This window comes from Planococcus citri, chromosome 1, assembly GCF_950023065.1.
Source record: "Planococcus citri chromosome 1, ihPlaCitr1.1, whole genome shotgun sequence".
NCBI classification, from domain to species: Eukaryota; Metazoa; Arthropoda; class Insecta; order Hemiptera; family Pseudococcidae; genus Planococcus; species Planococcus citri.
Genome location: NC_088677.1, coordinates 26,617,299 through 26,642,576, shown reverse-complemented (window position 1 = coordinate 26,642,576; position 25,278 = coordinate 26,617,299). Strand labels below are relative to the sequence as shown.

General features: G+C 32.1%; 1 protein-coding gene across 3 annotated transcripts in view; it reads right to left on the bottom strand.

The window, feature by feature from the left end:
* Window positions 1–1,194: 1,194 nt before the first annotated feature.
* Window positions 1,195–25,278, bottom strand: part of nmo (serine/threonine-protein kinase nemo) — a 46,633-nt gene continuing 22,549 nt past the window's right edge. Inside the window, exons 4-11 of one of the 3 annotated variants that reach the window (XM_065370848.1) lie at window positions 22,413–22,519; window positions 22,197–22,282; window positions 20,617–20,826; window positions 9,107–9,295; window positions 8,798–8,999; window positions 8,558–8,654; window positions 7,949–8,023; window positions 1,195–5,095 (exon numbers count right to left, since the gene is read on the bottom strand). In XM_065370848.1, coding sequence (XP_065226920.1) covers window positions 7,996–8,023; window positions 8,558–8,654; window positions 8,798–8,999; window positions 9,107–9,295; window positions 20,617–20,826; window positions 22,197–22,282; window positions 22,413–22,519 — 919 coding nt within the window. In that variant the 3' untranslated portion in view covers window positions 1,195–5,095; window positions 7,949–7,995. Of the gene's footprint in view, window positions 5,260–7,948; window positions 8,024–8,557; window positions 8,655–8,797; window positions 9,000–9,106; window positions 9,296–20,616; window positions 20,827–22,196; window positions 22,283–22,412; window positions 22,520–25,278 lie in introns of all 3 variants that reach the window. The other 2 variants (XM_065370846.1, XM_065370849.1) reach the window with 2 other exon arrangements.

Sequence of the window (25,278 nt, the reverse complement as noted above, 5' to 3'; positions counted from 1 at the left end):
CCAGCCTATTCATCAACTCATTTACATTTTAATTAAATAATAATTCGCCGAAAAATGTCCAAATTTCAAAACCCCAAAGTAATAGACAGATTCATAAACCATATTCCGAACATGGATACAAATCGACTACCTATAACGATAAGCATGAGCCAAGTTGAGTAAACTACAAACTTGCAACCAAATCGAATTCCAGCCCGGTATAAAACCTATTAAAATAATGATAGGAGTAGCAAAACACACGCGAATTGTAATTAACACGTGAATATGAATTGCGAAATGTGCAAACGCTACTATTCACACACTGTCAGGATGAAGAAAATTCACGTCCGTATACGTACGTTATGTCATCGAATCAATAATAATATTTATAAACATCGAATCGAAGCAATCATTTACAAATAACCTCGTTACGAATACTTTATGATCGCCAAATTACCTTACTAAGCGTTTCATCGATCAAAAGAAAAGGCCATCATTACGGTAAGTACAATAAGTAAATCGTACGTGCATTCATGAATTATATTGCACTTGTGATGATTATTGATGAATCGGTAAATACAGAAAAACTCTTTTACGACATGAACTTCGAGTTAAATTACGCTGATGATAGGTATATCGAGATCGTGCTCGAAGACAAATCGATCGACAATAAAACACGAATTTGTTTTCTAATCATTTATTTTACTTTTTTTTTATTTCATCGTTCGTTTTTTTTTTCATTTTTCTTCATATCAATTTTTATTTATATTTTTTTACTTAAATATTAATGAAGACAATTTTAAATATCAAATTACCAAATTATATACAACAATACACAAATGAAAAAATTTCGTTAGTTGTTTTAATGCGCTTAGGTGCAGAATGAACTACATACAAAAATATAGGAAGAGAGAAAAAAAAATGCATAAATTTTTGGAATGCCCTTAGATAAAAGATAATCGAAAATTGGGATAAATTTTGATACGCTATAAGACAGGTAGGTATAAGGTAAGTAAATAAAGCGAAAACGTTATCGAAGAAGCGATTGGATAAAATACATCAGTCCATTCTGCACCTGGCTGAAGATAGAAGTCGTTAAAACCTGAGTAATTAAGGCGATTTTGCTCAATAGAAGCTTACATCTTAATGTAATACTAATATCCCTGTACTTGCGACTCAAGTTTTTATTATACTTACAAATAAATATAATCACAATTCGCTTTTTCGTTATTTTATTTACTTCTCGTACAAATTAATTAGACCGGCAAACGTCACTGATTCGACGAAGTACGCTGGGATATTCGACATTTATATAGGTAGGAAACGAAATACTATTACCAGAAATATTATACAAGTCTTATTACAATACGCATTACAGATATAATAGGAGAATCTTTATGTAGAAACTATTACGTACAAAATCACAATTTTTTTCTCTTATAATACTGTATATACAAATTTTATAATACGATGATAAAATAATTCCAATTATTAAAATAAAATCCGCGATCATTTCTTTTTTGTTTTTTTAAAATTAATCACGAACATTGAGATAAAATTTAGCTGCGGTTTCTCGCTTGCTTGGGTTCGCATTTATTTACAATGTATCGTCGAATTATCCTATGTTTGGTATTGCTAAGGGCTACCTACACGTTAACGAATTGGTAATATTTTTTCGTAATTTCAGTCATTACAAAAATGTATCACAAAAAAATTATACTGCTTAGTAGATTTTCATGTTTTACAAAAAATTGAATGGGATTAAGATTGCAAAGTTAGGTTCAACCGACACTTTCAATTTCTCTTTCTCGAAGTAGAGCAAACGATTTTGCAAAACTAGTTAGGTAATCTAATCAATTTTGCTATCTTTATTTTCCAATATGCGATAAGTTCTGCTTTTTGTTGATTTTTCAAATTTCGAGCAAGTTTAGGAAACTTTATTATAGGAGAGCAGAAAAAATGGAAGTAAAATCTCTTCTGTAAGAAAAGCTCCAATTAAATCATGGATGTGTTTTTTTGCTGTCAACTTAATAATAAAATTTCATTGACAGGAACAGGATCCTACAAGATTTTTTTTTTGTTTTTAAGACTGACAAAATGTGAGGAAGTTCATTTTTTGAAAGTTTGGCAAATCATTATATAATTTTCCAACAAGTGGCGATAATTCATCAGAAGTTATCACTTATTTACCAGAAAAAAGACAGTAATTTACCTAAATATAGATACAAATCACCAGTACTTGACCAAAAATTACAAATAGTTTGCCAAAAATTACCAATAATTTACCAAAAATTATCAGTCATTTACAACTCATTACCAAAAATTTACTTTACCAGAAATCATCAGTCATTTACCAAACATTACCACTAATTTATCGAGAATTACCAGAAATTCCCCAAAACTTGCAGCAATTTATTTACTGAAAATTACCAGAAATTTATCAAAAATTACCAGAAATTTATCAAAAATTACCAGTAATTTACCAAAAATTACCAGTAATTTACCAAATATTACCTGTAATTTACCAAATATTACCTGTAATTTATCAAAAATTACCAGTAATTTACCAAAAATTATCAGAAATTCACCAAAATTGCCAAGAAGTTGGTAATTTACAAAAAATATTAATGATTGCCACTTGCCAGTATTTTTACCAAAAAAATGAAAAAATTACTGGCGAGCCAGACAAAAAAAATACTTAATAAAAGATAATTTTTGAAATTGAAAGTCTGACGTAAACATTTTTTCCAATACCTTACAACTTGATTTTTTCAAGTCTACTTCGTTGGTGGAATTTTCAAAAATTCAATACAACAATTTATTTCCAAGTTTTCAATTCCATTAAAAAATATAAAAAAGTAGGACTTTTTTACAATTTGGCAAAAAGCAGGAATTTTGACGAAAAATTTCAAAAAATAATTGTTCAAATTTGAGGAGGAGTGTGAGGTTGAAATTTACTCAGGTCGAAATTTTTTCTGGTCAATTTTTTTCCAAAGAAAACAGCTACCCAGGCAATGAAATTCTAAAAAAAATCAAATTTCTGAAACACGAAAATGAAAATAAAAACATCTCAGCAGAGTAGGATGTAAGACGCAGCCTGAGAAAAATTTCAATGTTTTATTTCAAACTTTTGGCAATATATTTTTTTTTCAACTAAAAAACAATTGAAACGGATTTCAACTTTTCAGTGAATATTTTTCAGAATAATTCTGGTTCGATTTCTCCAACTTCAATCCAAGGAGATCCATAATTTAAAAAAATAACGTATTGAAAGAAATACCGACCAAAAGGCAAAAACATACATTTCATCGATTTACACCATATTTCGTGATTATTTTAGAACCTGAGAAGTTGAAAGTTCAAGTTGAACGTCTGCCTTTTGAAATTTGTGCATTTTTTTTCAAACTTTCATCTTTTAGTTTACAAAAATTGGTAAGAGGTTAGTCACACAATCACGTTACCGATTCTTTTGATCGATATTTTCCCTGAAATTTTATCAAAATAAGAACAAATATTGTATTTTTGATGGTGTCATATTATCCAAAAATTGTCATCATCACGATCGAATCGAGCCACCGGGGCATTAATTCTATCGATCAGCTAACTAAAAAATTATTTCATTTAATATCATTACATATTCGATTGATTACAAATGAAAAAAAAAAAAGAGGAACCTTTCAATTAATCACTTCAGTTACTTCACATATTTTCTAAAGCCAACTACAATTACTAGGTTTACTTTTGGATTTGGAGCAAAAAAAAAGAGAAAAAGTTCCTTCTACCCTCCTAAACATCAGGTATGTGTATCAAACACGAATGACAACGTAATTAATTTTATAAAACGTATATACATCACAACTTATCACCCGAGATATAGAAATATTAATATCAAAGCAACAGATTGTACGATCGACAATACACTTAAACAATAGCATCCACATAAAGAGTAACACACGATCGCCTATCGTTACACCTCGAATTGAATAATTAATACTCAGTACAAATGAACTAAAACTGACCTTAATCACCCAAAAAAAATTCAATATATCGTGCAAACGTACTCGTATGTAGTTGAGTACGTTTGCACTGGTATTTGAACACAATTATTAATCAGCCAATTTCGCGTCGAACTCGCGACCACAACAGATCATCGTATCGATCTACGATTAAACATCCACGCTTAAAATAATAAAATTCTATGAAAGTATTTAGTAATAAAAAGAAACAGAAAGGAGGAAAAAAAAATTTTAAAATGAAGATACAAGTCACAGACTCGCATCAAATTATAAAAGAGGACTAGTTGTTCACACGATTCGATGTCTATCGTCATCAAAACAATATATTCTGTCGCGTATTTTAAAATTCCACAAACGATACAGAAGAGGAAAAAAAAAGAAAAAAAAAGTACATATAAAGAAGAAATAATTAAAGCCAAACATTTTCAGTCGCCGTAATAAAGTGGTAAAAATCTAAAAATTCTTAAAACGCTAATAGCTGAGCAAAAATAATATATCATTTTCATCTATTATACACAATTTTTACAAAGTACAACATCGTCGTGTTGTACATAATACATAAAAAGGGAAAAATTATTTAAGCATAATAAGGCGGCAGCGTAATTTGACATGTTGACATAATGATACCCAAGAATACGATCATCTTTTCTATTTTCCCATATTATAATACAAAAAAAAAAAAAAAAAAATACCTTCACTATATTTAGAAAAAAAAATCTACCTTAAAAAAATGAATCACTTGATCATTCGAAGACACTTATTCAATACATAGTTCATAGTTCGTTAAATACGTTGTGAAATTTGCACAAAAAAAACTCAAACTCACACACACACACACAGACAGACAAACACTTATATAACCATAGGTACTTGAAAAAATCACGTAGGTAATATCAAATCACCGATCAATATTCTTCTCTCAGCCATCAATCAAAAATACACAAATATAAAATAAAACCATATTATTCGTTTCGAGAATCGAAACCAAAAATCAACACGATGATTTTACAACCGTGATTTTCGTTTCGTTCACACGCAACGTTTGTCAGTCCCACTGTTGCGGAGACGGCGGTAATTCCGAAGGATGAGCGACTGTCGAGCTAAAAAAAATTAAATATTTATACACGTTAGAATAATTCTGTCTTAAACTGAGAATCCAAGAAGTAGTCACAAATGTAATCTAGGTAGATTCGTTAATTAATCCCAAACGAACGTTTTCTTCACGTTTCCGTAATAATTTCGAAGTTAAATATTTCTTCATCCCCTGAAAAATCCCGAATTCAAATATTTCAATTCCGAAGGAATTTTTAACACGAGAGAACAAACAAAAACAAAAACAACAACAGACATTTTCACGTTTATATAAAACCGAGGCTATACGAAACCATTGGTCACTGATTTTTTTTTCAACCAATTCATTAAATACAACGTGAAAAATTAATTGAAATTTTCAACTGTCGAAAAGAAACAAAAACCGATAGTGATAATTTTTCTTTACACAATCTCCACAACGTAAAACGATCATTTTTTATACCGTAAGGTAAAATTGAACGTATTAAACGACGTCTGATTCGTTGGAGGTATCACTTTTTTACGTAAGTATTTTTTTTTCATTGGTATCGAAATTATTGCAATTTTATTACTTTTTATTGTTTTTTTAATAAATTGGTAGGACTCAATATCTTCATTTTACCTCGTTTTATCAATTAATAGTAAATAAAGGTAGCTTACGTAAATAAAGCAAATTCAACGTTTAAAAGTTGATATGTTTTTTATTGTTTTTTGTTTTTTTTTTTACATTAGAAACCGAATTTTCAGAAACGGTGTGATTTTTAAAGAGTAGTTCTTGCTGTATTCCTAATTCAAAACGACGAATGCCTCTTTAAAGGGGTTCAAAATGTATTTCGAGAGTACTTTAGTAATCCCTGAAATATTTAGACTGATAAAAGGTTTTACGAGAAAAATAGCTAAGTACAGAATCAATCTGTTCACTCTAAATTTTTTATTGAAGATTCTATACATTTTTTTCTGACTTAATATCAAAGAATGATTTTCACATCAATGAAAAGCAGTGGAAGGGAAAAGGGAACCCAAAGAGCATTAACATTTTTAAACCAGACAAAGTTGAATCGAAAGAAGACATCAAAATACACCACCAGCAAAAATTTCAGGCAAAGCAATACGTTTTCTGATTTTTGACGAATTTTTAAAAATTCAAATTCGACTCATATCTCCATGGAAAAAAAATCAAAATTTTATCATAATAGACATTCATGGCTTAAATTTGGTTTGTATCCTTTTTTCGACCTCTCGAGTCCATTGGTGATGGTTTCGAACCATTCTGGAGCTTCCAGGACCTATTTACAGCATTTTTTTAAAAACTGGAGAATGCGAAAATCCATTGGAGGCTTTAGAACGGTTCGAAACCATCACTAATCGACTCGGGAGGTCGAAAATAGGGCATGAACCAAATTTCAGTCTTCTATGTCCATTCGATCGAATTTTGATTTTTTTTCATGAGAAATAAGCCAAATTAAAATTTTTATTTGCCAAAAATCGAAAAATGAATTTCAGCACCTTAAATTTTTGCTGGTGATGTATTTTTGGGCCTCTTTCGATTCCCTTTTGTCCATTTGTGTCAGTTCGAGTCGATACTTCCCTTGTTGCCCAATTTCGAACATTTAGTCATTACATGGACTTCTTAGATTCAAAAACTAGAAAATACATGAAAAGCAAACCGCAGAGAAAGATTTTGATTCCATAAGGGCCCATTTAAGAGTGTTTACGATCGCCAAAAATTTTGAAAATGTTGAACATTTTGCAGAACATGCTTCCCTATTCTTCAAATGTGTTCTTCAGTGACCAAAAGTATTTTTTATGTTCATCTGAATAAAATTCTCTGGTTTTAGGACTGAAAAAAGCCAACGAGACAAGAATGTATGCATAGTAAAATAATTTTTTCCCATTTTGGCTTCAATTAAACGGACTCCAGGCCCCTGCTCCCCTCCCGAATAACCTCTCTTCAATTTCAATTCAAAATAACCACCGAACATTTTCTCACCACACTTTATTCATTTTATTTTGAATTTTTGAACGAATAATGAACCAAGCGTATAATAATATTGCACATAAAATCACCCATAAAAAATTGATTTGATATAAAAACCTGATTTTTATTAGTTTCAAAATACGTTCGACAGAGAAAAAACAAGCAACAAGGACCTAATATTTTTCCGATTTTTATTTAGTACTTTTTGCTTCAGTTAATGTCAACAGCAGATCGAATCAATTTCAGATAAGATATTATCGATTGAATTTTTTTCGAACATGCTTCAAACGAGACTTAAATGTATGTTGCGTATATCTTCTGAAGTACATTCCCAAAATAACTAATCACTACGAATGATGGAATTTTTCGCAGATTAATTTTCAGTACACGAGCATTTCTTGTGATTCATTGGCTTTCGAGAAAGAATTTCTTCATCTACATATTACGTCGTTGGTCGCATTTTTTTCTCTATCAATAGACGAAAATAATTTTCAAAAAACGTTGTAAAAACGAGAAGAAAGGGTCGATGAAGTTTTTCAGTGTCTGATTTTTGAAACTTAAGATTAAAGAAGAGAGGTATCAAGCATTCTGTATTTTTTCTTTCTTTAAAGGAACAGCAACTACTCTGTAATTATTCCACCGTTTCACGTTTTTTTTTTTCGTAAACAAATTAGTAATTTTACAGATTTTGGTGATAGGGGAAGGAGAGGCGAGTAACGATTCAAATTTCCCACAACAACGATACGAATTTTGTCATCATTTAATTTTTTTTTTTCACATGAAATGAAACGTCAGAACCGAAATATTCGGTGACTTCGTTTGATCCGAAAACGTACGTCAAGTACGATTAAATAACGAAAATTTTTGTCGTTTTTTTTTGTAATAACTAACAAATTTCGCTCACATTAAAACAAGGAGCAGAAGATCCGTAGCATTGGCGATAAATTCACATTACAACTTCCTCTTCTTTCTTACATCCCTATTAGTTGAAAATTCGGTTAATTAGCATATTATTTACGAAAATCGAGACATGAAAATATTTTTTTTCTAACGTAATAAAAATAATGGTAACTCTATAAATCGATCGTCGAAAATGTAAACGATAAGACCGTTTTATTCGCAACATATCAACCTTTAAGACCAGCGTTGGGTTGACTTGAGCGTTTTCTTCTCGTTTTAATTAGTATTTCGTTCGACAAAATAATTTTCAAAAGTTGATCGATATAAATCATCCGATAAATTGATTAAAATTGAATCACTTTTTTGCATACGTTTTTCGTCACCCAATACTGGTCGTATATTTTCTGGTCATTGCCGTGTAATTTATTCGATGGCGAAATAACTAGTTCATTTCGACTTTTAAAAAAAATACGAGTACCATAATTTTCATACGGTATCGTATTTTGTATTAATTTTTTTTTTCAAAAACAGTCTACGAGAACTACGTAAAGTAAAGTACGTAAATTACTAAACAACATAATAAAAAAAAAAAAATATGGACTACCGAGCTAACCTAGCGAAACTTTTAAATGCGGCTGATTGCGGATTAATACATAATGGTACTCTGCTGCTATTGTTCAACTGGTCTGATATAAATTTATGCATTTCCTCTGCGAAACAGAAACAGAAAAAACACAACGTAGAAAAAAAAATTAAAAACCTTATTATTCGACCGGCTGCAATGTGGTGCGGTGAGGTGACGGCCGAGGTATTTGGCCGGCGCGGCGCGCCGCATTAAAATGCGAAGACTTACCTTTGACGTGCTGTATGCTGGTTAACTTCTTCTCCCAACCATCTTGAAAAGACCGCGAGGCAATCGGTTCAAGGTCGTGAGTAAACTGTCTCAGAGAATTGGATGTAGTATAGCAACACTTGCACATGCAAGAATGGTAACGAAGTCTTCCTTCATCCAAATACTGATGATTCAAGGCGTCCACAACGCTTATTCTTTTTTCCTGCAGTTCGAAAATTGTTGAAAAATTAGTAAACCGTTTTTAGAAAATATTTCCAATATTGTATTCGATATTCGAAACGTTCGGGATTAAAAGACAAATTTAATTACCGGATCAAAAACAAGCATACGACAAAGTAAATGGACGGCCTCGGGTGTAGCTTGACTTGAAAGATTATACAATGTATTTAAAGAAGCTGGTTTCATACGTTGTCTAACCATATGAGATCTAGCGCCATCGCACGCGCCACGCATATCTTCTGGTTTTGGAGTACCCAACAAATCCGTGATTAATTCCAACTGAAAAACAAAATCAAACGTAAAAATCAGCAAAATGATGTAAAAAAATTATATCAATTTTTTTGTTTGAGCAGACAATTCTATACTGGATTTCGATCAAGAAATGATGAGAAAATAATATAAATCATGATCAGATTTCTTCCGAAAAATTTCCAAGAGTTTATTTATAGATTAGAAGTCAATATTAAATTTTAATTCTGTTCAAATAAATCTAGCATTAGTTTTTAAAACCGGTTTTTCAAATATGAACCGGTTACCGATGATTCTTCGATCAATGACGCTGGAAAAGTTACTAAAAGATCGCATTAAAAGAAGAAAATCTAGGAATTTTCCATCTTTCGGCACCTTCCCGTTTCCCTATCAAGCAGTAGAGAAGTGCTACTGTTCAAGGTAAGGAGGAGTGCCTCAATTTTAGCAAATTTAATGACTCTACATGACAAAAAAACTTTCCAACGACATTTTTCATCAGGAACCTCCCAGAAAAAAAATCATATTTACAGGTAGAAAATTTTATGCTCCACAATTTTGTTCAAATCAATTATTTTTCTCATAGAACCCACGGTTTTTTCACAAAAATCAATTTAAATTGAATTTTTCCAATTTCCGCTCAAAATATTTTAGAAACAAAGCTTCTTGAAAAAAAAAACTTATCACGCATTTTCAGTGTAAAATTTTACGCTTCACAATAAAATTTTCGTTCCATTCATTTTTTTCGTACAGTTTTCAAAACGAGTTATTTTTCACTACAAACAACCGAATCAAGTTCAATTTTCTAAACTTCTGCTCAAAATATTTCATAAGGTGACCAAAAAATAGGACAACATGTTAAAGCAGATCAAAATCAGGACTGTCTGTTGACAGGACATTTTTTCAAATGTTTCAGTTTGGAGAAATAAGGCTTTAAAAATATGTATTTGGGCCAGAATTTTTTGGAGGTAAAATGTTTCAAGTTTTCAATGAAAATGAAATCAAAATTATCGAAAATGATGAAATGAAAAACAACGGAACTTTACCAAGAATTTTGACAAAAAGTGAGACTATAGACGGAAAACAGAACTATTTACGGTAGTTTTTGCAGAATTTGGACTTTTTGACAATTTTTACAAAAAATAGTACTTTTAAAGCAATTTTGGCAAAAATCAATACTTCCTGATTTTTATTATTTTTTGGATGGGGGGGGGGAAGGAGGATCAATACATTCCGAATTTTTTGGCAAAAAAAAAAACATTGGACAAAAAAAGTTTTTTTTTGAAAAAAAATTTAAACAAAATATGAACACTTTTTGACAATTTAGGCAAAAATTGTTTTTAGTGTGCGTAGCACACTATTGGTTTCGCTTTGAGAAATGAAATTTCATTGTAACTGAATGTTCTCTTAAGGGTGTACTTTAGCTTCCGATTTCCCGAGAAAATAGGTAATGAGTAACTTTTATTGAAAAATATTTGGCTGCCAAATCGAGAGTGTAAAATTATACTTTTTAATTTTATCAGTAAACAAATTACCGATTTGTTCGCGAACGAAAAATGAATAATTTTTGTGAATTTATTTTGAACGAATTATTAAAAATTGTGCGTGCGCATTTCTACATTAATTGTTGCACTCACACTCGCACACATTGTTATTAAATACGTTGGAAGCGTTGCCAAATCGAATTTTTCGTTTAATTTCGAATAATTTTCCAAAATAATTCTGACTTTCGATTGTCACGAATAACAGAATTTCCCCGGCCAAGCGCGTCACCACTTTTTCTCCACGACGTTGTCGTGGAAAGTTGTAACTGACGCGCTCAGCCGGAGAATTATATTTTAATTTTCATTTACTGCATTTTTAATGTGCTATAATATTTGATGTCTGGGTTCACGAAGTATTTTTAACGAATGGCGGATTTGTTTAATTTTCAGAATGATTTTTCAAAATTTTCAGTACACTGAATACGAGGATATTTTTTTCAATTTTTCAAAATTTAATTTTCTGACATGATTTTTTATGGAAATTTTTTTTTAGGGGGGCCCGCAGTGCCTCTAAAGTAAATTCCAAAAGTATCAAAACTTTGTCATAAAAATTGATAGAAATGAAATTGGGGAGAGGGGAAATAAATAAGCTTTCGAGCAATTTTCTGAGAAAACAGGACTTGTTAGTTGTTCGGAAAACATTAAAACAAAAAGAGGACTTTTTAGGCTGGCCAAAAAAAAAAAATGATTGCTTTTTGGATGTCTTGGCCAACAAAGCATAAAAGCACAAGTCCCTTAGCAATTATGGCAAAAATTACGACCATTTTGATTATACTTCATCGAAAAGCTAAATTCGCAAAAAATTGACACTCTGACAATTTTGTAAAAAAACGAAAATTTGTTGACAATTTTGGCAAAAACAGCATTTTTTGGTGAATTTTGACAAGAACAGGAAAGTTTGACAATTTTGGCAAAAATTATCCCTTTTTGACAATTTCGACAAAAATGGATACTTTTTGATTATGTTACCAAAAATTGATGCTTTTTGACAACTTTTCCAAAAACATGACACCATGACTTAGGCAAATTTGGTAACAAAAAAAACAGAACCTTTTAAGTAAGATTGCCAAAAACAGGACTTCTGATTGGCAAATTGTGAAATAAACAGAGGAATTTCAAAAAAGTGGGGAGGTAAAACCCATTTTGATAGATCACATGTCACATTTTTCGAGCACTCTGAAAAACATGATCAAGTTTTTGGGTCAAAATTCTTCTGAAATTCTCAAAAAAAGTTTTGTTAGTAATTTTTCCCCATATTTTAACCCATTTCTGCGCGTTGCATGATGCCTTTTTCAGAAACTTTGGAAATCATGACATTCATGACTAGATTATGAGCTCAAATAGAGTCTTTCAAAAATGCTCAAAAAATTTGTTGTCAGAGTATTAGAATTTCTCGTGAAATTTCATTTCATTTTGATAGGTCACATGACATTTTATCAAAAATCCCAAAAATCAAAACCTGTCTGCCTCTAAACTTTTTTTAAATGTACAAAAACATTTTCGGCTAAATATACAACAGTTCATTTTTACTCAAAATTGTATGGAGATACGGTGCGTATTTCACAAAAACTGAATCCAAAATTGAAATATTGAAAATTGGAAAAACATTCAACACTACCATCGGCTGAATCTGGAATTATAATCAGAAATAATATTTTTTGTCCATCTGGTTTTTTATGCCTGTCATTGAAAAAATTGAAAAACCAGTTGAACCAGCTCATCTTATGCACTTCCAGTGCTCAAATTTCGGCTAAACAGTCTGTGCTAGATACCAAATCGACCCATACCACCCTTGGCCGGATCCGGCCTTCTGCTCAGAAAACAGAATTTTTTACTTTTTTTCTCATATTTTCGTTGAATTTGAAAAATTACCGTTTCTCGATCCCCACCACATGAACTTGAGCAGTTGAAATTTTTATATTGGGGGGGGGGGAGAAACGGTCGTTTTTCAAATTCACCGAAAATACGAGAAAACAAGTAAAAAATCTGGTTTTCTGACCAGAAAGCCGAATCCGGCTAATGGTGTATGGGTCGATTTGGTATCTACCACAGACTTTTTAACCAAAGTTTTGAGCTCCTGAATTCATTACAAGAGCTGATTTTACTGAATTTTCAAATTTTTCAATAGCATTTATAAACCACCGGATGGACAGAAAATTTTATTTCTGATGATGATTCCGGATCTGGCCGGCGGTAGTATCAGTCAATTATGTAGGTATCAAGCGTGGATCCTTTGGACAAAATTTCAGCTACTCAAGTTCACGTGGTGGGGAGAAACAGTTATTTTTCGAATTCACCAAAAATAAGAGAAAAAACAGTAAAAAAAAAAAAAAACTGTTTTCTGACTGGAAGGCCGGATCCGGCTAATCTAGAAAATTTCATGTGGTCAAAATTTGAGCTCCGGAAGTTGATACGCGAGTATTTTTTTCCGTTTTCTTTGTTCAAACGCTCGCCAAAAATGTAAAAATCAACTTGAGCAGCTGAAAATTGGGGGGATGGGTGTTTTTTGAGGTCCTCTTTCCAGCAGTCCGAGTTTCACTCAAATTGGAGATTATCATGGGGGGGGGGGGGTTCCCTTGTAAGTAAACGATGAAATGCAGCAAAAATTCTGTAAATCATCACCAAAATTACCTAAAGACATTAAAATCACCAAAAAATGTCGAATATTCATTAAAATTTGACAAAAATGTGTGAAGATTTGTTGACAAAATTATATGAAAACACTCGAAAAAGCATTAAAATCAGTAGGTAGGTACCTACCCAATCATTAAGAATTGTAAAAATTAGATGAAATTTCAGTAAAGTTCGACAAAATGCAAACAAAATCATTTAAAACCAGGGAAAGTTCAAAAAATAGTAAATTTTCAAAACCATGATACTATTTCAAGTAGGAATACTTCATTTTGAGATTTTAGTTTGGTCAAAATTCGTAAATTTACTCACTTACTCTGAATAAATGAAAGTTGATAACTTAGGACCCCGCATTACGAACTTGAAACTTTGAAAGAATAAAATGTAAGTGGGTACATGGTTTATTAGTTGTTGTGAGGGTACCTATGAGATGTATTTTGTTACACATTGATGAGAATTATTAATTATATCGAGAACAAAAGCAATTTTTTCCACTTCAAAATGATAATTGATAACTTTTTCGAAATTGTTTTTGCTTTTGAAGATTTGAATGATAAATGAAAGTGGCCAGAGAGGTTTATGATGAAAAGAACGAATTTTCTCATTCTTAAGTACAGGTATCAACGAAAACTATTGATACGCACCCTACATTTGAAATGCTTCAACTAAAATTTGTAAACAATCAATTTTTAGGTCCGCCATTGTTAATATCAACTAATAAAATTGAATAATTTCGTTACAAAACTACGCAACGAATAATGAACCGATCTATTTAGAATTCGGAACATAGCTTCTCAAGATTACAATGATGGGTGCTACGAAGCCGTTTTTTCGAAGTTTTCGTTTCCAAGCGTTATATTTTCAAGTGAAAATAGCTCATTTTTACAATATTTAAAATCATCATAATTAATGTATCAAAGTAAATTTCTCAAAAAGGGCTTCGTAGCACCCAAGATTTCATCCGTCTAAACAACATATCCAAAAATGAAAGTTATCCGAACAGTACTTTTTTTGTAGTTTTGTAATGAAAATTGAAGGTTTTTACGTACTCATTTTACCTACTAAACTACACCCTTAAGCTATCCAACCATTTTTTATACCTATTGGACACCATTTGAGAATCATTAAGACGGAGGGTATAGATGTATTTTCATTCAATTCGGATGGGTAATTGCTGAGTAATTGCAATTTTAGTTCATTATTTTAATGCATAAATTCCTAAAAAATGGTAAAGGGGACTTATAAACCACCTGCCGCTCATTGTACCCTGCTATACCCCCAGCCTTATCCCTTCATCATTTTATAAACACCTGCGTTGCATTGTACCCTGTTACACCCCCAGTCTGCCAGCTGTGTATTTCAAGTGGGAGTGGCTTGGTGGGGTGGTTCCTTCTAATTTACTTGGTTACCTCCGGCAGTAAAACAAATTGGCAGTTCATTTTATGTGAAACCTTTGTGAAGTATACACCATTCCAGTTAGTATCCTACATAGCTTGTGTCTGTTAAGAATAGTGTTACCTATATTGTTCCTGTGTTGATTTAATGGTTGCAGCTTTTCAGTTCAAATAAACAGGTAATTATTACATCTTCATTATTGTTTTTATTATTATCATTTTTTATTTGGTTGAAAATTATAAATGCATTTTTTATTATCTACATATTTTTTTTTGAATTTTTATTTTTTTTTAGACTAGTTCAAATTGAGTTTCTAATCTGGTGTTATTATTTACTTTTTTTTTAAATTTTTGTTTTTGTTTTTTTTAGACTAGTTCAAATTGAGTTTTTAATCTGGTGCTTTTTTAATTCAAATTTATTTTTTTTTTGAAATTTTTATTTTTGTTTTTTTCAGGCTAGTTCAAATTCCTAATCTGGTGTTTATTATTCATTTTTTTTTTGAAATTTTTGATTTTTGTTTTTTTTGGACTAGTTCAAATTGAGTTTCTAATCTGGTGCTTTTTTAATTCAAATCTATTATTTTTTTTTGAAATTTTTTTTTTGTTTTTTTTATTCAAATTAAATTGAGTTTCTAATCTGGTGTTATTAATTTTTTTTTAAAATTTTGTTTTTGTTTTTTTTAGACTAGTTCAAATTGAGTTTCTAATCTGGTGCTTTTTTAATTCAAATCTATTAATTTTTTTTGTTGAAATTTTCATTTGTTTTTTTTAGGATAGTTCAAATTGAGTTTCTAATCTGGTGCTTTTCACCTCAAATTTATTAATTATCTATTATTATTATTTTTTTTAAAATTTTCGTTTGTATTTTAGACTAGTTCAAATTGAGATTTTAATCTGGTGCTTTTTTAATTCAAATCTATTATATTTTTTTTTTGAAATTTTGGTTTTTTTGTTTTTTTGTGACTATTTGAAATTTTGAGTTTCTAATCTGGTGCTTTTTTGATTCAAATCCATTATTTTTTTTGAAATTTTTTTTTTCAGGATAGTTCAAATTCAGTTTCTAATCTAGTGCTTACCTAATAGGTTAGAAATTTATCATTTTATTTATTTTTTTTAATTCAAATTTTATTTTTTTAGGCAATTGAGTTTTTAATCTGGTGCTTTTTAAATTCAAATCTAGGTATAATTTTTTTTTGAAATTTTCATTTGTTTTTTTCACTTTTTTAATTCAAATCTATTATTTTTTTTTAAATTTTCATTTGTTTTTTTCAGGCTAGTTCAAATTGAGTTTCTAATTGTGGCATAATAATTGAAGCCAATAAGTAGTGGCAAGTCAATATAATAGGTAGTAGCATAATATAGTCAATATATAGGGACAAATGAAGCCAACAAGTAGTGGCATACCTAATTGAAGCCAATAAGTAGTGGCAATGTAGAGGCAAAATTAAAGTCAATACATAGGGACAAATGAAGTCAACAAGTAGTGGCATACCTAATTGAAGCCGATAAGTAGTGGCGATGTACAGGCAAAATTAAAGTCAATACATAGGGACAAATGAAGCCAACAAGTAGTGGCATACCTAATTGAAGCCAATAAGTAGTGGCAATGTAGAGGCAAAATTAAAGTTAACACATAGGGACAAATGAAGCCAACAAGTAGTGGCATACCTAATTGAAGCCAATAAGTAGTGGCAATGTAGAGGCAAAATTAAAGTCAATACATAGGGACAAATGAAGCCAACAAGTAGTGGCATACCTAATTGAAGCCAATAAGTAGTGGCAATGTAGAGGCAAAATTAAAGTCAATACATAGGCACAAATGAAGCCAAAAAAAAATGAATGGCAAAAAAATGTACTTTGATAAAGAAAACTGAAAAAAACCCAAACTGAAAACCAAAATAAATTCTATCAGTTTAGGTTTCGGTTTTACTCACACTGCTTCATTATTTTTGTTATGGTTTTTTACGGTTTTTAAAAAAACCTATGAAATTTCGGTTTTTGTTTTCAGTTAGGATTTGAAAATGGCTAAAATTATGGATCTTGTTTCCTATTTGAGGTTGTTTATTAAAAAAACTTTCATTAGGTTGCTTTCAAGTTTTTCGGATTTCAGTTTAGTACAGTCATTTTAGATGAAATGAGAGGATTTATTCGGACTAATTCCTACAAAAGGTTTTTTTGCGGGATACTGTAGTGGAAGGCGTCCTATTTAACATACTAAAAGTCCCACCCCGTACCCCGCGTGCGTCGCGTGCTAGAGCGTGAAAAGTGTCCCGCCGAGGCGTTTTTTGCGATTTTCTCGCGAGGGTTTGATTTTACGTCAAAAATGGCTTTATTTTTGTGTTCTACGTCAAATTTCCGATCTATTGATATATCAACTGCCCTTCTACCCCCAAGGGGGGTGGGGCCAGAACCATTCAAATGAGAGGGGTTTTCTAAAAAAAACAAAAAAGCTATCGGCGCATATGGGGGATGAAATGGTCCCGGAGAGTGTTCGAGTTGATACCAGCATGGAAGGTGGGTACCATCGAGAAACTTCCGCGTGAAAAATTTCAGATCCACGCCCCCTCCCCTTCTTGGGGAGCCCCCCTTTTCTGAAATTTCAATAACACTTTTCTCAGCCCCATTTCAACCGATTTTGAAAATTTTTCAGTATGTTATGTATATCCTTGGTAAGTATCCCCACAAAAATTTTCAACCCCCTCCCCTCATATTTACCCCTCAAAATGGCGTTTTTTAATATTTTTTATGCCTATTAACAATCAATATTGCGAGGTAAAATTTTGGAAACACGTTTTTTGGATGTATTTTCGGCCCCCAAACATCATATACTGTTTTAGAAATTTTTGCTTTGGTGCGCCGTGGTGAAAAATTGGATGAATGTGTTTTAGGGGGGTAGGGGGTGAAATGGGAATTTTGAAAAAAATAACTATTAACGAGTAAGGTGTCGTTTTCATATGATTCGATACCGCTGAGAACGAATATGACTTCAGATTTTCTGCTACACTCACCTAGCCCCCTCCAGAGCCCCTCAGCCCCCCTCAATTTTCATTATTTTGGAAATAAAGTCATTTTCATATTTTGATTATCTCGCGAAATATCGCGTTTTTCGACAAAGTTGTTATACAAAAAATGTTCTCATATAATTTCCTATAAGAATGGTTCTTATCATGTTTTTGAAAAAAACGCAATTTAATCTCCCTAAAATCGTAATTTTTATATGACAGTTTCTATCGCGGTGCACATTCATTTTCTTATTCCATGGTACATAGCTGCACTCAACATGATGCATATTTGCGTTTTTATTTCGTCATTTCCATGTCTGGATGACGTTTTTCAAGGTCACACTCAATGGAGGGGATAAACATCACGTTCTAACTTGTATAACGGAGTGCAGGTGGTGTTCAGAAAACTAAAACTCGTCGCCGATGCCTAAAATTTTAAATATTGAGATTAATGTAACTTGGAATTTTTTTGATTTCATTATTATACACACTTATTCTACAGGTTTCATTTAATTGTAACATCCTTCTAGTGAGTGTGACCTTGAAAAACTTCACTCTGATGTAACTATTTTAAAGATAGTGAAAATTGAGGTCGGGCTGAGGGCTGTGGAGAGAGCTAGGTGAGTGCAGCAAAAAATGTGAAGCCATATTCGTGCTCAGATACATCGAATCATATGAAAACGACACCAAAATAACTTTATTTCCAAAATAGTGAAAATTGAGGGGGGCTGAGGGGCTCTGGAGGGGGCTAGGTGAGTGTAGCAGAAAATCTGAAGTCATATTCGTTCTCAGCGGTATCGAATCATATGAAAACGACACCTTACTTGTTAATAGTTATTTTTTTCAAAATTCCCATTTCACCCCCTACCCCCCTAAAACACATTCATCCAATTTTTCACCACGGCGCACCAAAGCAAAAATTTCTAAAACAGTATATGATGTTTGGGGGCCGAAAATACATCCAAAAAACGTGTTTCCAAAATTTTACCTCGCAATATTGATTGTTAATAGGCATAAAAAATATTAAAAAACGCCATTTTGAGGGGTAAATATGAGGGGAGGGGGTTGAAAATTTTTGTGGGGATACTTACCAAGGATATACATAACATACTGAAAAATTTTCAAAATCGGTTGAAATGGGGCTGAGAAAAGTGTTATTGAAATTTCAGAAAAGGGGGGCTCCCCAAGAAGGGGAGGGGGCGTGGATCTGAAATTTTTCACGCGGAAGTTTCTCGATGGTACCCACCTTCCATGCTGGTATCAACTCGAACACTCTCCGGGACCATTTCATCCCCCATATGCGCCGATAGCTTTTTTGTTTTTTTTAGAAAACCCCTCTCATTTGAATGGTTCTGGCCCCACCCCCCTTGGGGGTAGAAGGGCAGTTGATATATCAATAGATCGGAAATTTGACGTAGAACACAAAAATAAAGCCATTTTTGACGTAAAATCAAACCCTCGCGAGAAAATCGCAAAAAACGCCGCGGCGGGACACTTTTCACGCTCTAGCACGCGACGCACGCGGGGTACGGGGTGGGACTTTTAGTATGTTAAATAGGACGCCTTCCACTACAGTATCCCGCAAAAAAACCTTTTGTAGGATTTAGTCCGAATAAAAAATTTAAAATGACTGTACTAGTTACAGTTTTTGTTTTTTTGTGGTTATGGTTAGCACCCCTGTATGCATCGGTGAAATATTCTTTGAATTGGTATATTATGTTGATGAAAAAATTGTTCAAAAATCTTATTATTTTCTGTTTTTTGCTAAAATTTAATTCTTATACTGAAGAATGAAGATGAAATTATTGTTCCTAGTACTAGCTTCTTTGCTAATATATTTTACTAAATTTTTGTTTGTGTTTAGAATACAAAGGTTGTTTTTTTCTGTTTATAATTTTTGTTTTTCATATTTTATTCAGTTTTCACAAATAATATATGTATTTACTTTTGTTCACATTTAGCATTAAATAATTATTCTCAGTTTTGTTTTCACATCTTATTCAGTGTTTACAAGTACCAATATGATTATTTTTTGTAAACTATCAGTTAAAACTGTACAACTGTATACAGCTACGCACACTTTGCAGCTAAGCTGTGCTTAGCTGTCTAGTTTTTTTACAATTTTGAAAAAAAAACGAGACCTGGACTTTTTATGACAATTTAGACAAACAATAGTACTTTTAAAGCAATTTTGGCAAAAATCAATACTTCCTGATTTTTATTATTTTTTGGAGGGGAGGGGAGGGGGAAATGAGGATCAATGCATTCTGGATTTTTTTGGCAAAAAAAAACATTGGGCAAAAAAAATTTTTTTTGAAAACAATTCTAAACAAAATTAACACTTTTTGACAATTTAGGCGAAAAAACTGTTTTTTTTTTGCGTTTTGCTCAGGAAATAAGATCTCTTTTGGAAATTTTGGCAAAAACAGCACTTATATTTAACGATTGTTTAATGTTTTGGCAAAAAAGTAAGAATTTCTTGTCAATTGGCAAAAATGGTACTTCCTTGTAATTTTTTTCAAAAACGATACTTCGTACAGTAGAAGAAAAACTCATCACATATCTCCATTGGGAAATTTTACGTTCTGCAATTTCAATTCTCCCAATTTTTATCGTAGTTTTCATATTTCATTCAAAAATTCATTCTTCGTGATTAATTTCTTTTTTTTTTTTTGAATTTGAAATGCTTAAATCGTAATTTTTTCAGAAAATTCATTTAAATATTTTCAACCTCTTTCTGGTTAAGTTCAAAAATGTACTTGATTCTTGTAAACATAATGTACCTGCTGAATAGGACTATGAGCTTGGAATAAAATCCGTCGTCCGAGTAATTCGCCAAAAATACAGCCAACGCTCCACACATCAACGGCAGTGGTATAATGTTTTGCTCCCATCAGGATTTCTGGTGATCTATAATACTGAGTAACTACCTCTTGAGTCATTGGTTTCTTCTCGTCGGGCTCTTGAACTCTGGCGAGACCGAAATCGCATATCTGTAAAGGTTATTTTTTGAATTACTATACTTTCAATTTTACCCAGCAAAGAAAAAAAAATTGAAAAAATAAATCCTCTGACGATTACTTGTTTCTAGTACATTAAGTGTAATCAGCGTCGAAGCCATAATTTTAGTGAAAAAAAAATACAATATACTCGTAATAGTAATCGATAATGTTAAACAATAGAAAACTCGTTCATCATATTTTTTTTTTTTAATCGAAATTTCCCCCCCAAAAAATACCATCCTGCCACTTTTCGTCCTTTAGTCAATTTTTTCGGCCAGAATAACGAAACATTATGAGGGAAAAAATTACACCCACTACTTATTTATAAAAATAGGTATATATTTTTCAAAGATTCGAATCCGTCTTAAAAAGTTATTAATTTATTCAAATTCGTCTCATTATTCCTCCTCCTTAAATTTTCATTTCGATGAACATCTATTATACTTAATAAACTTATCGAAAACGTTACTTTGAATTTTTTCCAATCATCTTAAAATAGAATTGAAGAGTGATATTCCAAAACTCGCTTTGTCCATTTTCACAACTTTTCAGGAGAGAGGAAAAACAGTTTCCCTTTAAACGGGTGAATTGGCTTTTTAGGCGAGTTTAGCACTTTATTTGGGTGGATTTATGATGTAGGAGTGTAGGTATACATTTCATCCACTAAATACTGCTGAAAAAAATTTCAATAAAAATGGACAAAGCACGTTTTGGAACAATATTTTTTTTTAAATATTTAGTGAATTGGCTATTTAGGTGAGTTTAACGCCTCATTTTGGTAGGTTGATGATGTAGGAATGTGAGTTAATACTTCATCTACCAGGTACCACTGAAAACCCAACTTTGATAAAAATGGACAAAGCGAGTTTTGGAATATCACTCTTCAATTATGGAAATAATTTTTAATCCAAAGATACAAACAGAAAACATCCACGTAAGTAAAAACTTGGGAAAAAAAACTTTTCAAAACTAATTAACTCGCTTCGTTTCATTCGAAATTTCCTCGTCAGTTATTTTTGGTCTACGTAACTCATCAAATTCACTAGAAAAAATTCCCATTACGTTACTCGCGGACTTCCTGAGCTTTGCGTTCAAAAAAAAAAAAAAAAATCGTCTACGAGTAAGTAATACTTCCTCTAGCAATACTATTTTCAAAACGAAATGTTAACAAGTACTCGAAAACTCGAAAAAAAACTTGGCAGTAATATTCATTTTGTCATTTGTGATGTACATACACGTTTCAAGGGTCTTGAATCCGTATGCATTGCGTTCGAAAGACATTGAAATATTATAACCTCGCTTCAGACGCTAATTCAGCACTAATTCTATAATATAACACATCATCAAATTCATTGTCTTACCTTAAGAACACAATTGCTATTGACTAAAAGATTCCCAGGTTTGATATCTCGATGTAAGATTTTCGCTGAATGTAAATATTTCAAACCTGAACAACGCAGAAGAAAAAGAATCATCGTACAAATATGCAACAAACGGAAATTAAAATACGTCGTAGGTAGGTAGGTCTACATATGTATAGGTAAAGGTATGTATTCGTAGTCGTAAAAGTATCTAACCTCTCAATATTTGATACAGGAAGACTTTAATATGATCCGAAGATAAATGCTGTGGTGAGACGATTATTTTATGGAGATCACTTTGTAGTAACTCTGTAATAACGTATCTGAAATAATTGTCGCTAAGGAAAATATCGTAGTACGAGAAAGCTGTGGTAAAATATTATGTATTTTTTTTCTCCCATTTATGGCGAATCGGTGAATTTACGTACATATTTCATCGTATACGAGTTTTCGATTGACTTCGAAGTTTTGAATAATTCGAGTACAGTACATGGTACTACACTCTACAGTACAATGTAACATAACGCTAATTACGAATGGCAATGGAAAATGAATTCATTTCAAATCAATAACACGTTGTATGTTACTTCTGTTATCATCATTTATGACGGTAGGTAGCTGATGATAATAAAAACTGATGAAGCGGTTCGATTACAGAGCAAATTACTCGATTTCGATTACCATAAAACTTGATTTCATTAGGCACAATCAATCTTTGACTTCAGAAAGCCAAGTGCAAAACCGAACTTTGATATTCCAAATTCATAGTTTACCTAATTGAGAAAAACGTGATTCGAGATTTTAGATAGAAATTCATCGTTCTTGGAAGACGAACAAACGTGTATTTTTACTGATTCATCGACGAAAATTTCCTTATTCAAGCTGCTGATCTAGAGAACCTATCGAGGTGCTTGCCTGCCCTTGATTTGAAGAGGATCGTGATTTTTGGAAACACGGAATCGTGGGAGTATGTACTACATAAATTGTTTAAAAATTAATTTTCAACAGTTTTACTGAACAAGTAAAATATACCTACAATTTCCAAAAATCACTCAAAGTGGTCATCAATTTGGCCAGCTGAATCTCTGATTAATGTGGGGGGGGGGGATTGGGTTCAGATTACGCTCTTTCTGGTAATGGATACTCCCCTCTAAATGGGTGTCTGACTGTCTGATCGTGCAGTGACGCCAGTTTTACAATAAAACTATTGATGGAAAAAAGGATCAAATACAACCGACAAACACACATCATCGCCCTAATGAGCTAACTCCATTTTTACACTAAAATGAGTTATAAACACCATCTGAAGGTGAACACTTCGTACGCAATTTTCGACCTTGAAAATTTATTTTGGCGAATTCATTGGTAAAACTATCCGCGTTTGAAGACAGGAAAATTATCTAACTCCACTAAAGGATAACGCACTTGGTATTGAGCTATGTGAAACTGTTTCATTTTTACATTACGTGAAAATGAGTTATGAATACCATCTGGAAGATGAACACTTCGTATGTAATTTCCGACGTTGAAAACTACCTCAGGTGAATTCATTGGTGTAACACTATTCACGTTTGAAGTCGTGAAAAGACTGAAAAATAGCTAACTCTACTCAAAGTGGCTTAAAAAATGTCGAGTGAAAACATTTTTACCAATTTTTTATCATTTTAATAAAATAATTTTAACTCCTAAACAATTTGCAAAAATGAGTTAGCTATTCTACACAGACAGAAGATGTTTGAAGTCCACAGACACCATTTTAATTAGTGGGTGTGTTCAAACCCAGGAAAAAACCAGTGGTAGTGACAGACATAGAGATGTACACTTTTCAGAAAAGTAATTTTGGTGAAATGAAAAGTGAAAAGTTTATTGAGAAGTGTGAAAAGTAAATTGTATAGTCTCATTTTAAAGCTTTTTTGTAAGAGCTTCAAATTACACACAAAAAAAAACCAAAATCATATTTTTTAACATACTTAATCGAATAGTGGTTAGTTTGAGCCTTTCTAGAACCTCTAATTTTTGGGGTTTCAGTTTTGAAAAAAATGTTGTGAAAAATATAAAAATTAAAAAAGCAATTATTCAGAGCTGAATTGCATTTTCAAATCGAGGTAAGTTGGAATGGCTATGAATTTGGCAAATTGGGTGTACAATATTTTGTACTTTTAGCTTGAAAGTAGTTATGAGCGTGACACTGAAGCCCTACTAAACAAAATACCCCTTTCCAGGAATTCTTGAGAGTCTATCCATTATTCTAGCCCTTTGTACGCATAATTCAACATCATCAGAAGAGTTTTGAAAAAAAATTGACCAAAATCTCGGAACATGCATATTTTTGACAGTACAGATTACAAATCTGATTGGAGTGTAGGGGGCTTGGAAGGGGTAAACATCTAAATTGTGACCATAATACTGTGTGCAACACGTTTTTGAGCCCATTGATTGCAAATCTGATGTTGGTTTTTTTGGTTGAGGCGAAGGTGGAGGAGTGGAGGGAGAGGAGCTTGATGTTTGACTTCATCAATGAGGTCAGTGTTCTCTGATGAGTAAATTGATTGGTCACTCGTTTGTTTTTTTTTTTAGTAAAAACTGAAAAGTGAAAGAAAAGTACTTTTCACTTTTCACATTTAAGACTGCACATCTCTAGACAGACACAATTTAAATCAGTGGTAGTGTTCAAACCCAAGTAAAAAACCAGTGGTAGTGACAGACACCATTTTAATTAGTGGGTGTGTTCAAACTCAAGTATAAAACCAGTGGTAGTAACAGACACCATTTAAATCAGTGGTAGTGTTCAAACCCAGGTAAAAAAACCAGAGGTAGTGACAGACACCATTTAAATAGGTGGGCGGGTGTTCAAACTCAAGCAAAAAAACCAGTGGTAGTGACAGACACCATTTAAATCAGTGGTAGTGTCCAAACCCAAGTAAAAAAACCAGAGGTAGTGACAGAAACCATTTTAAATCAGTCGTAGTGTTCAAACACAAGTAAAAACCAGTGGTTGAGACTGAGACTCACACTATTTAAATTAGTGGGCATGTTCAAATTCAGGAAAAAACCAGTGGTAGTGACAGACACCATTTAAATC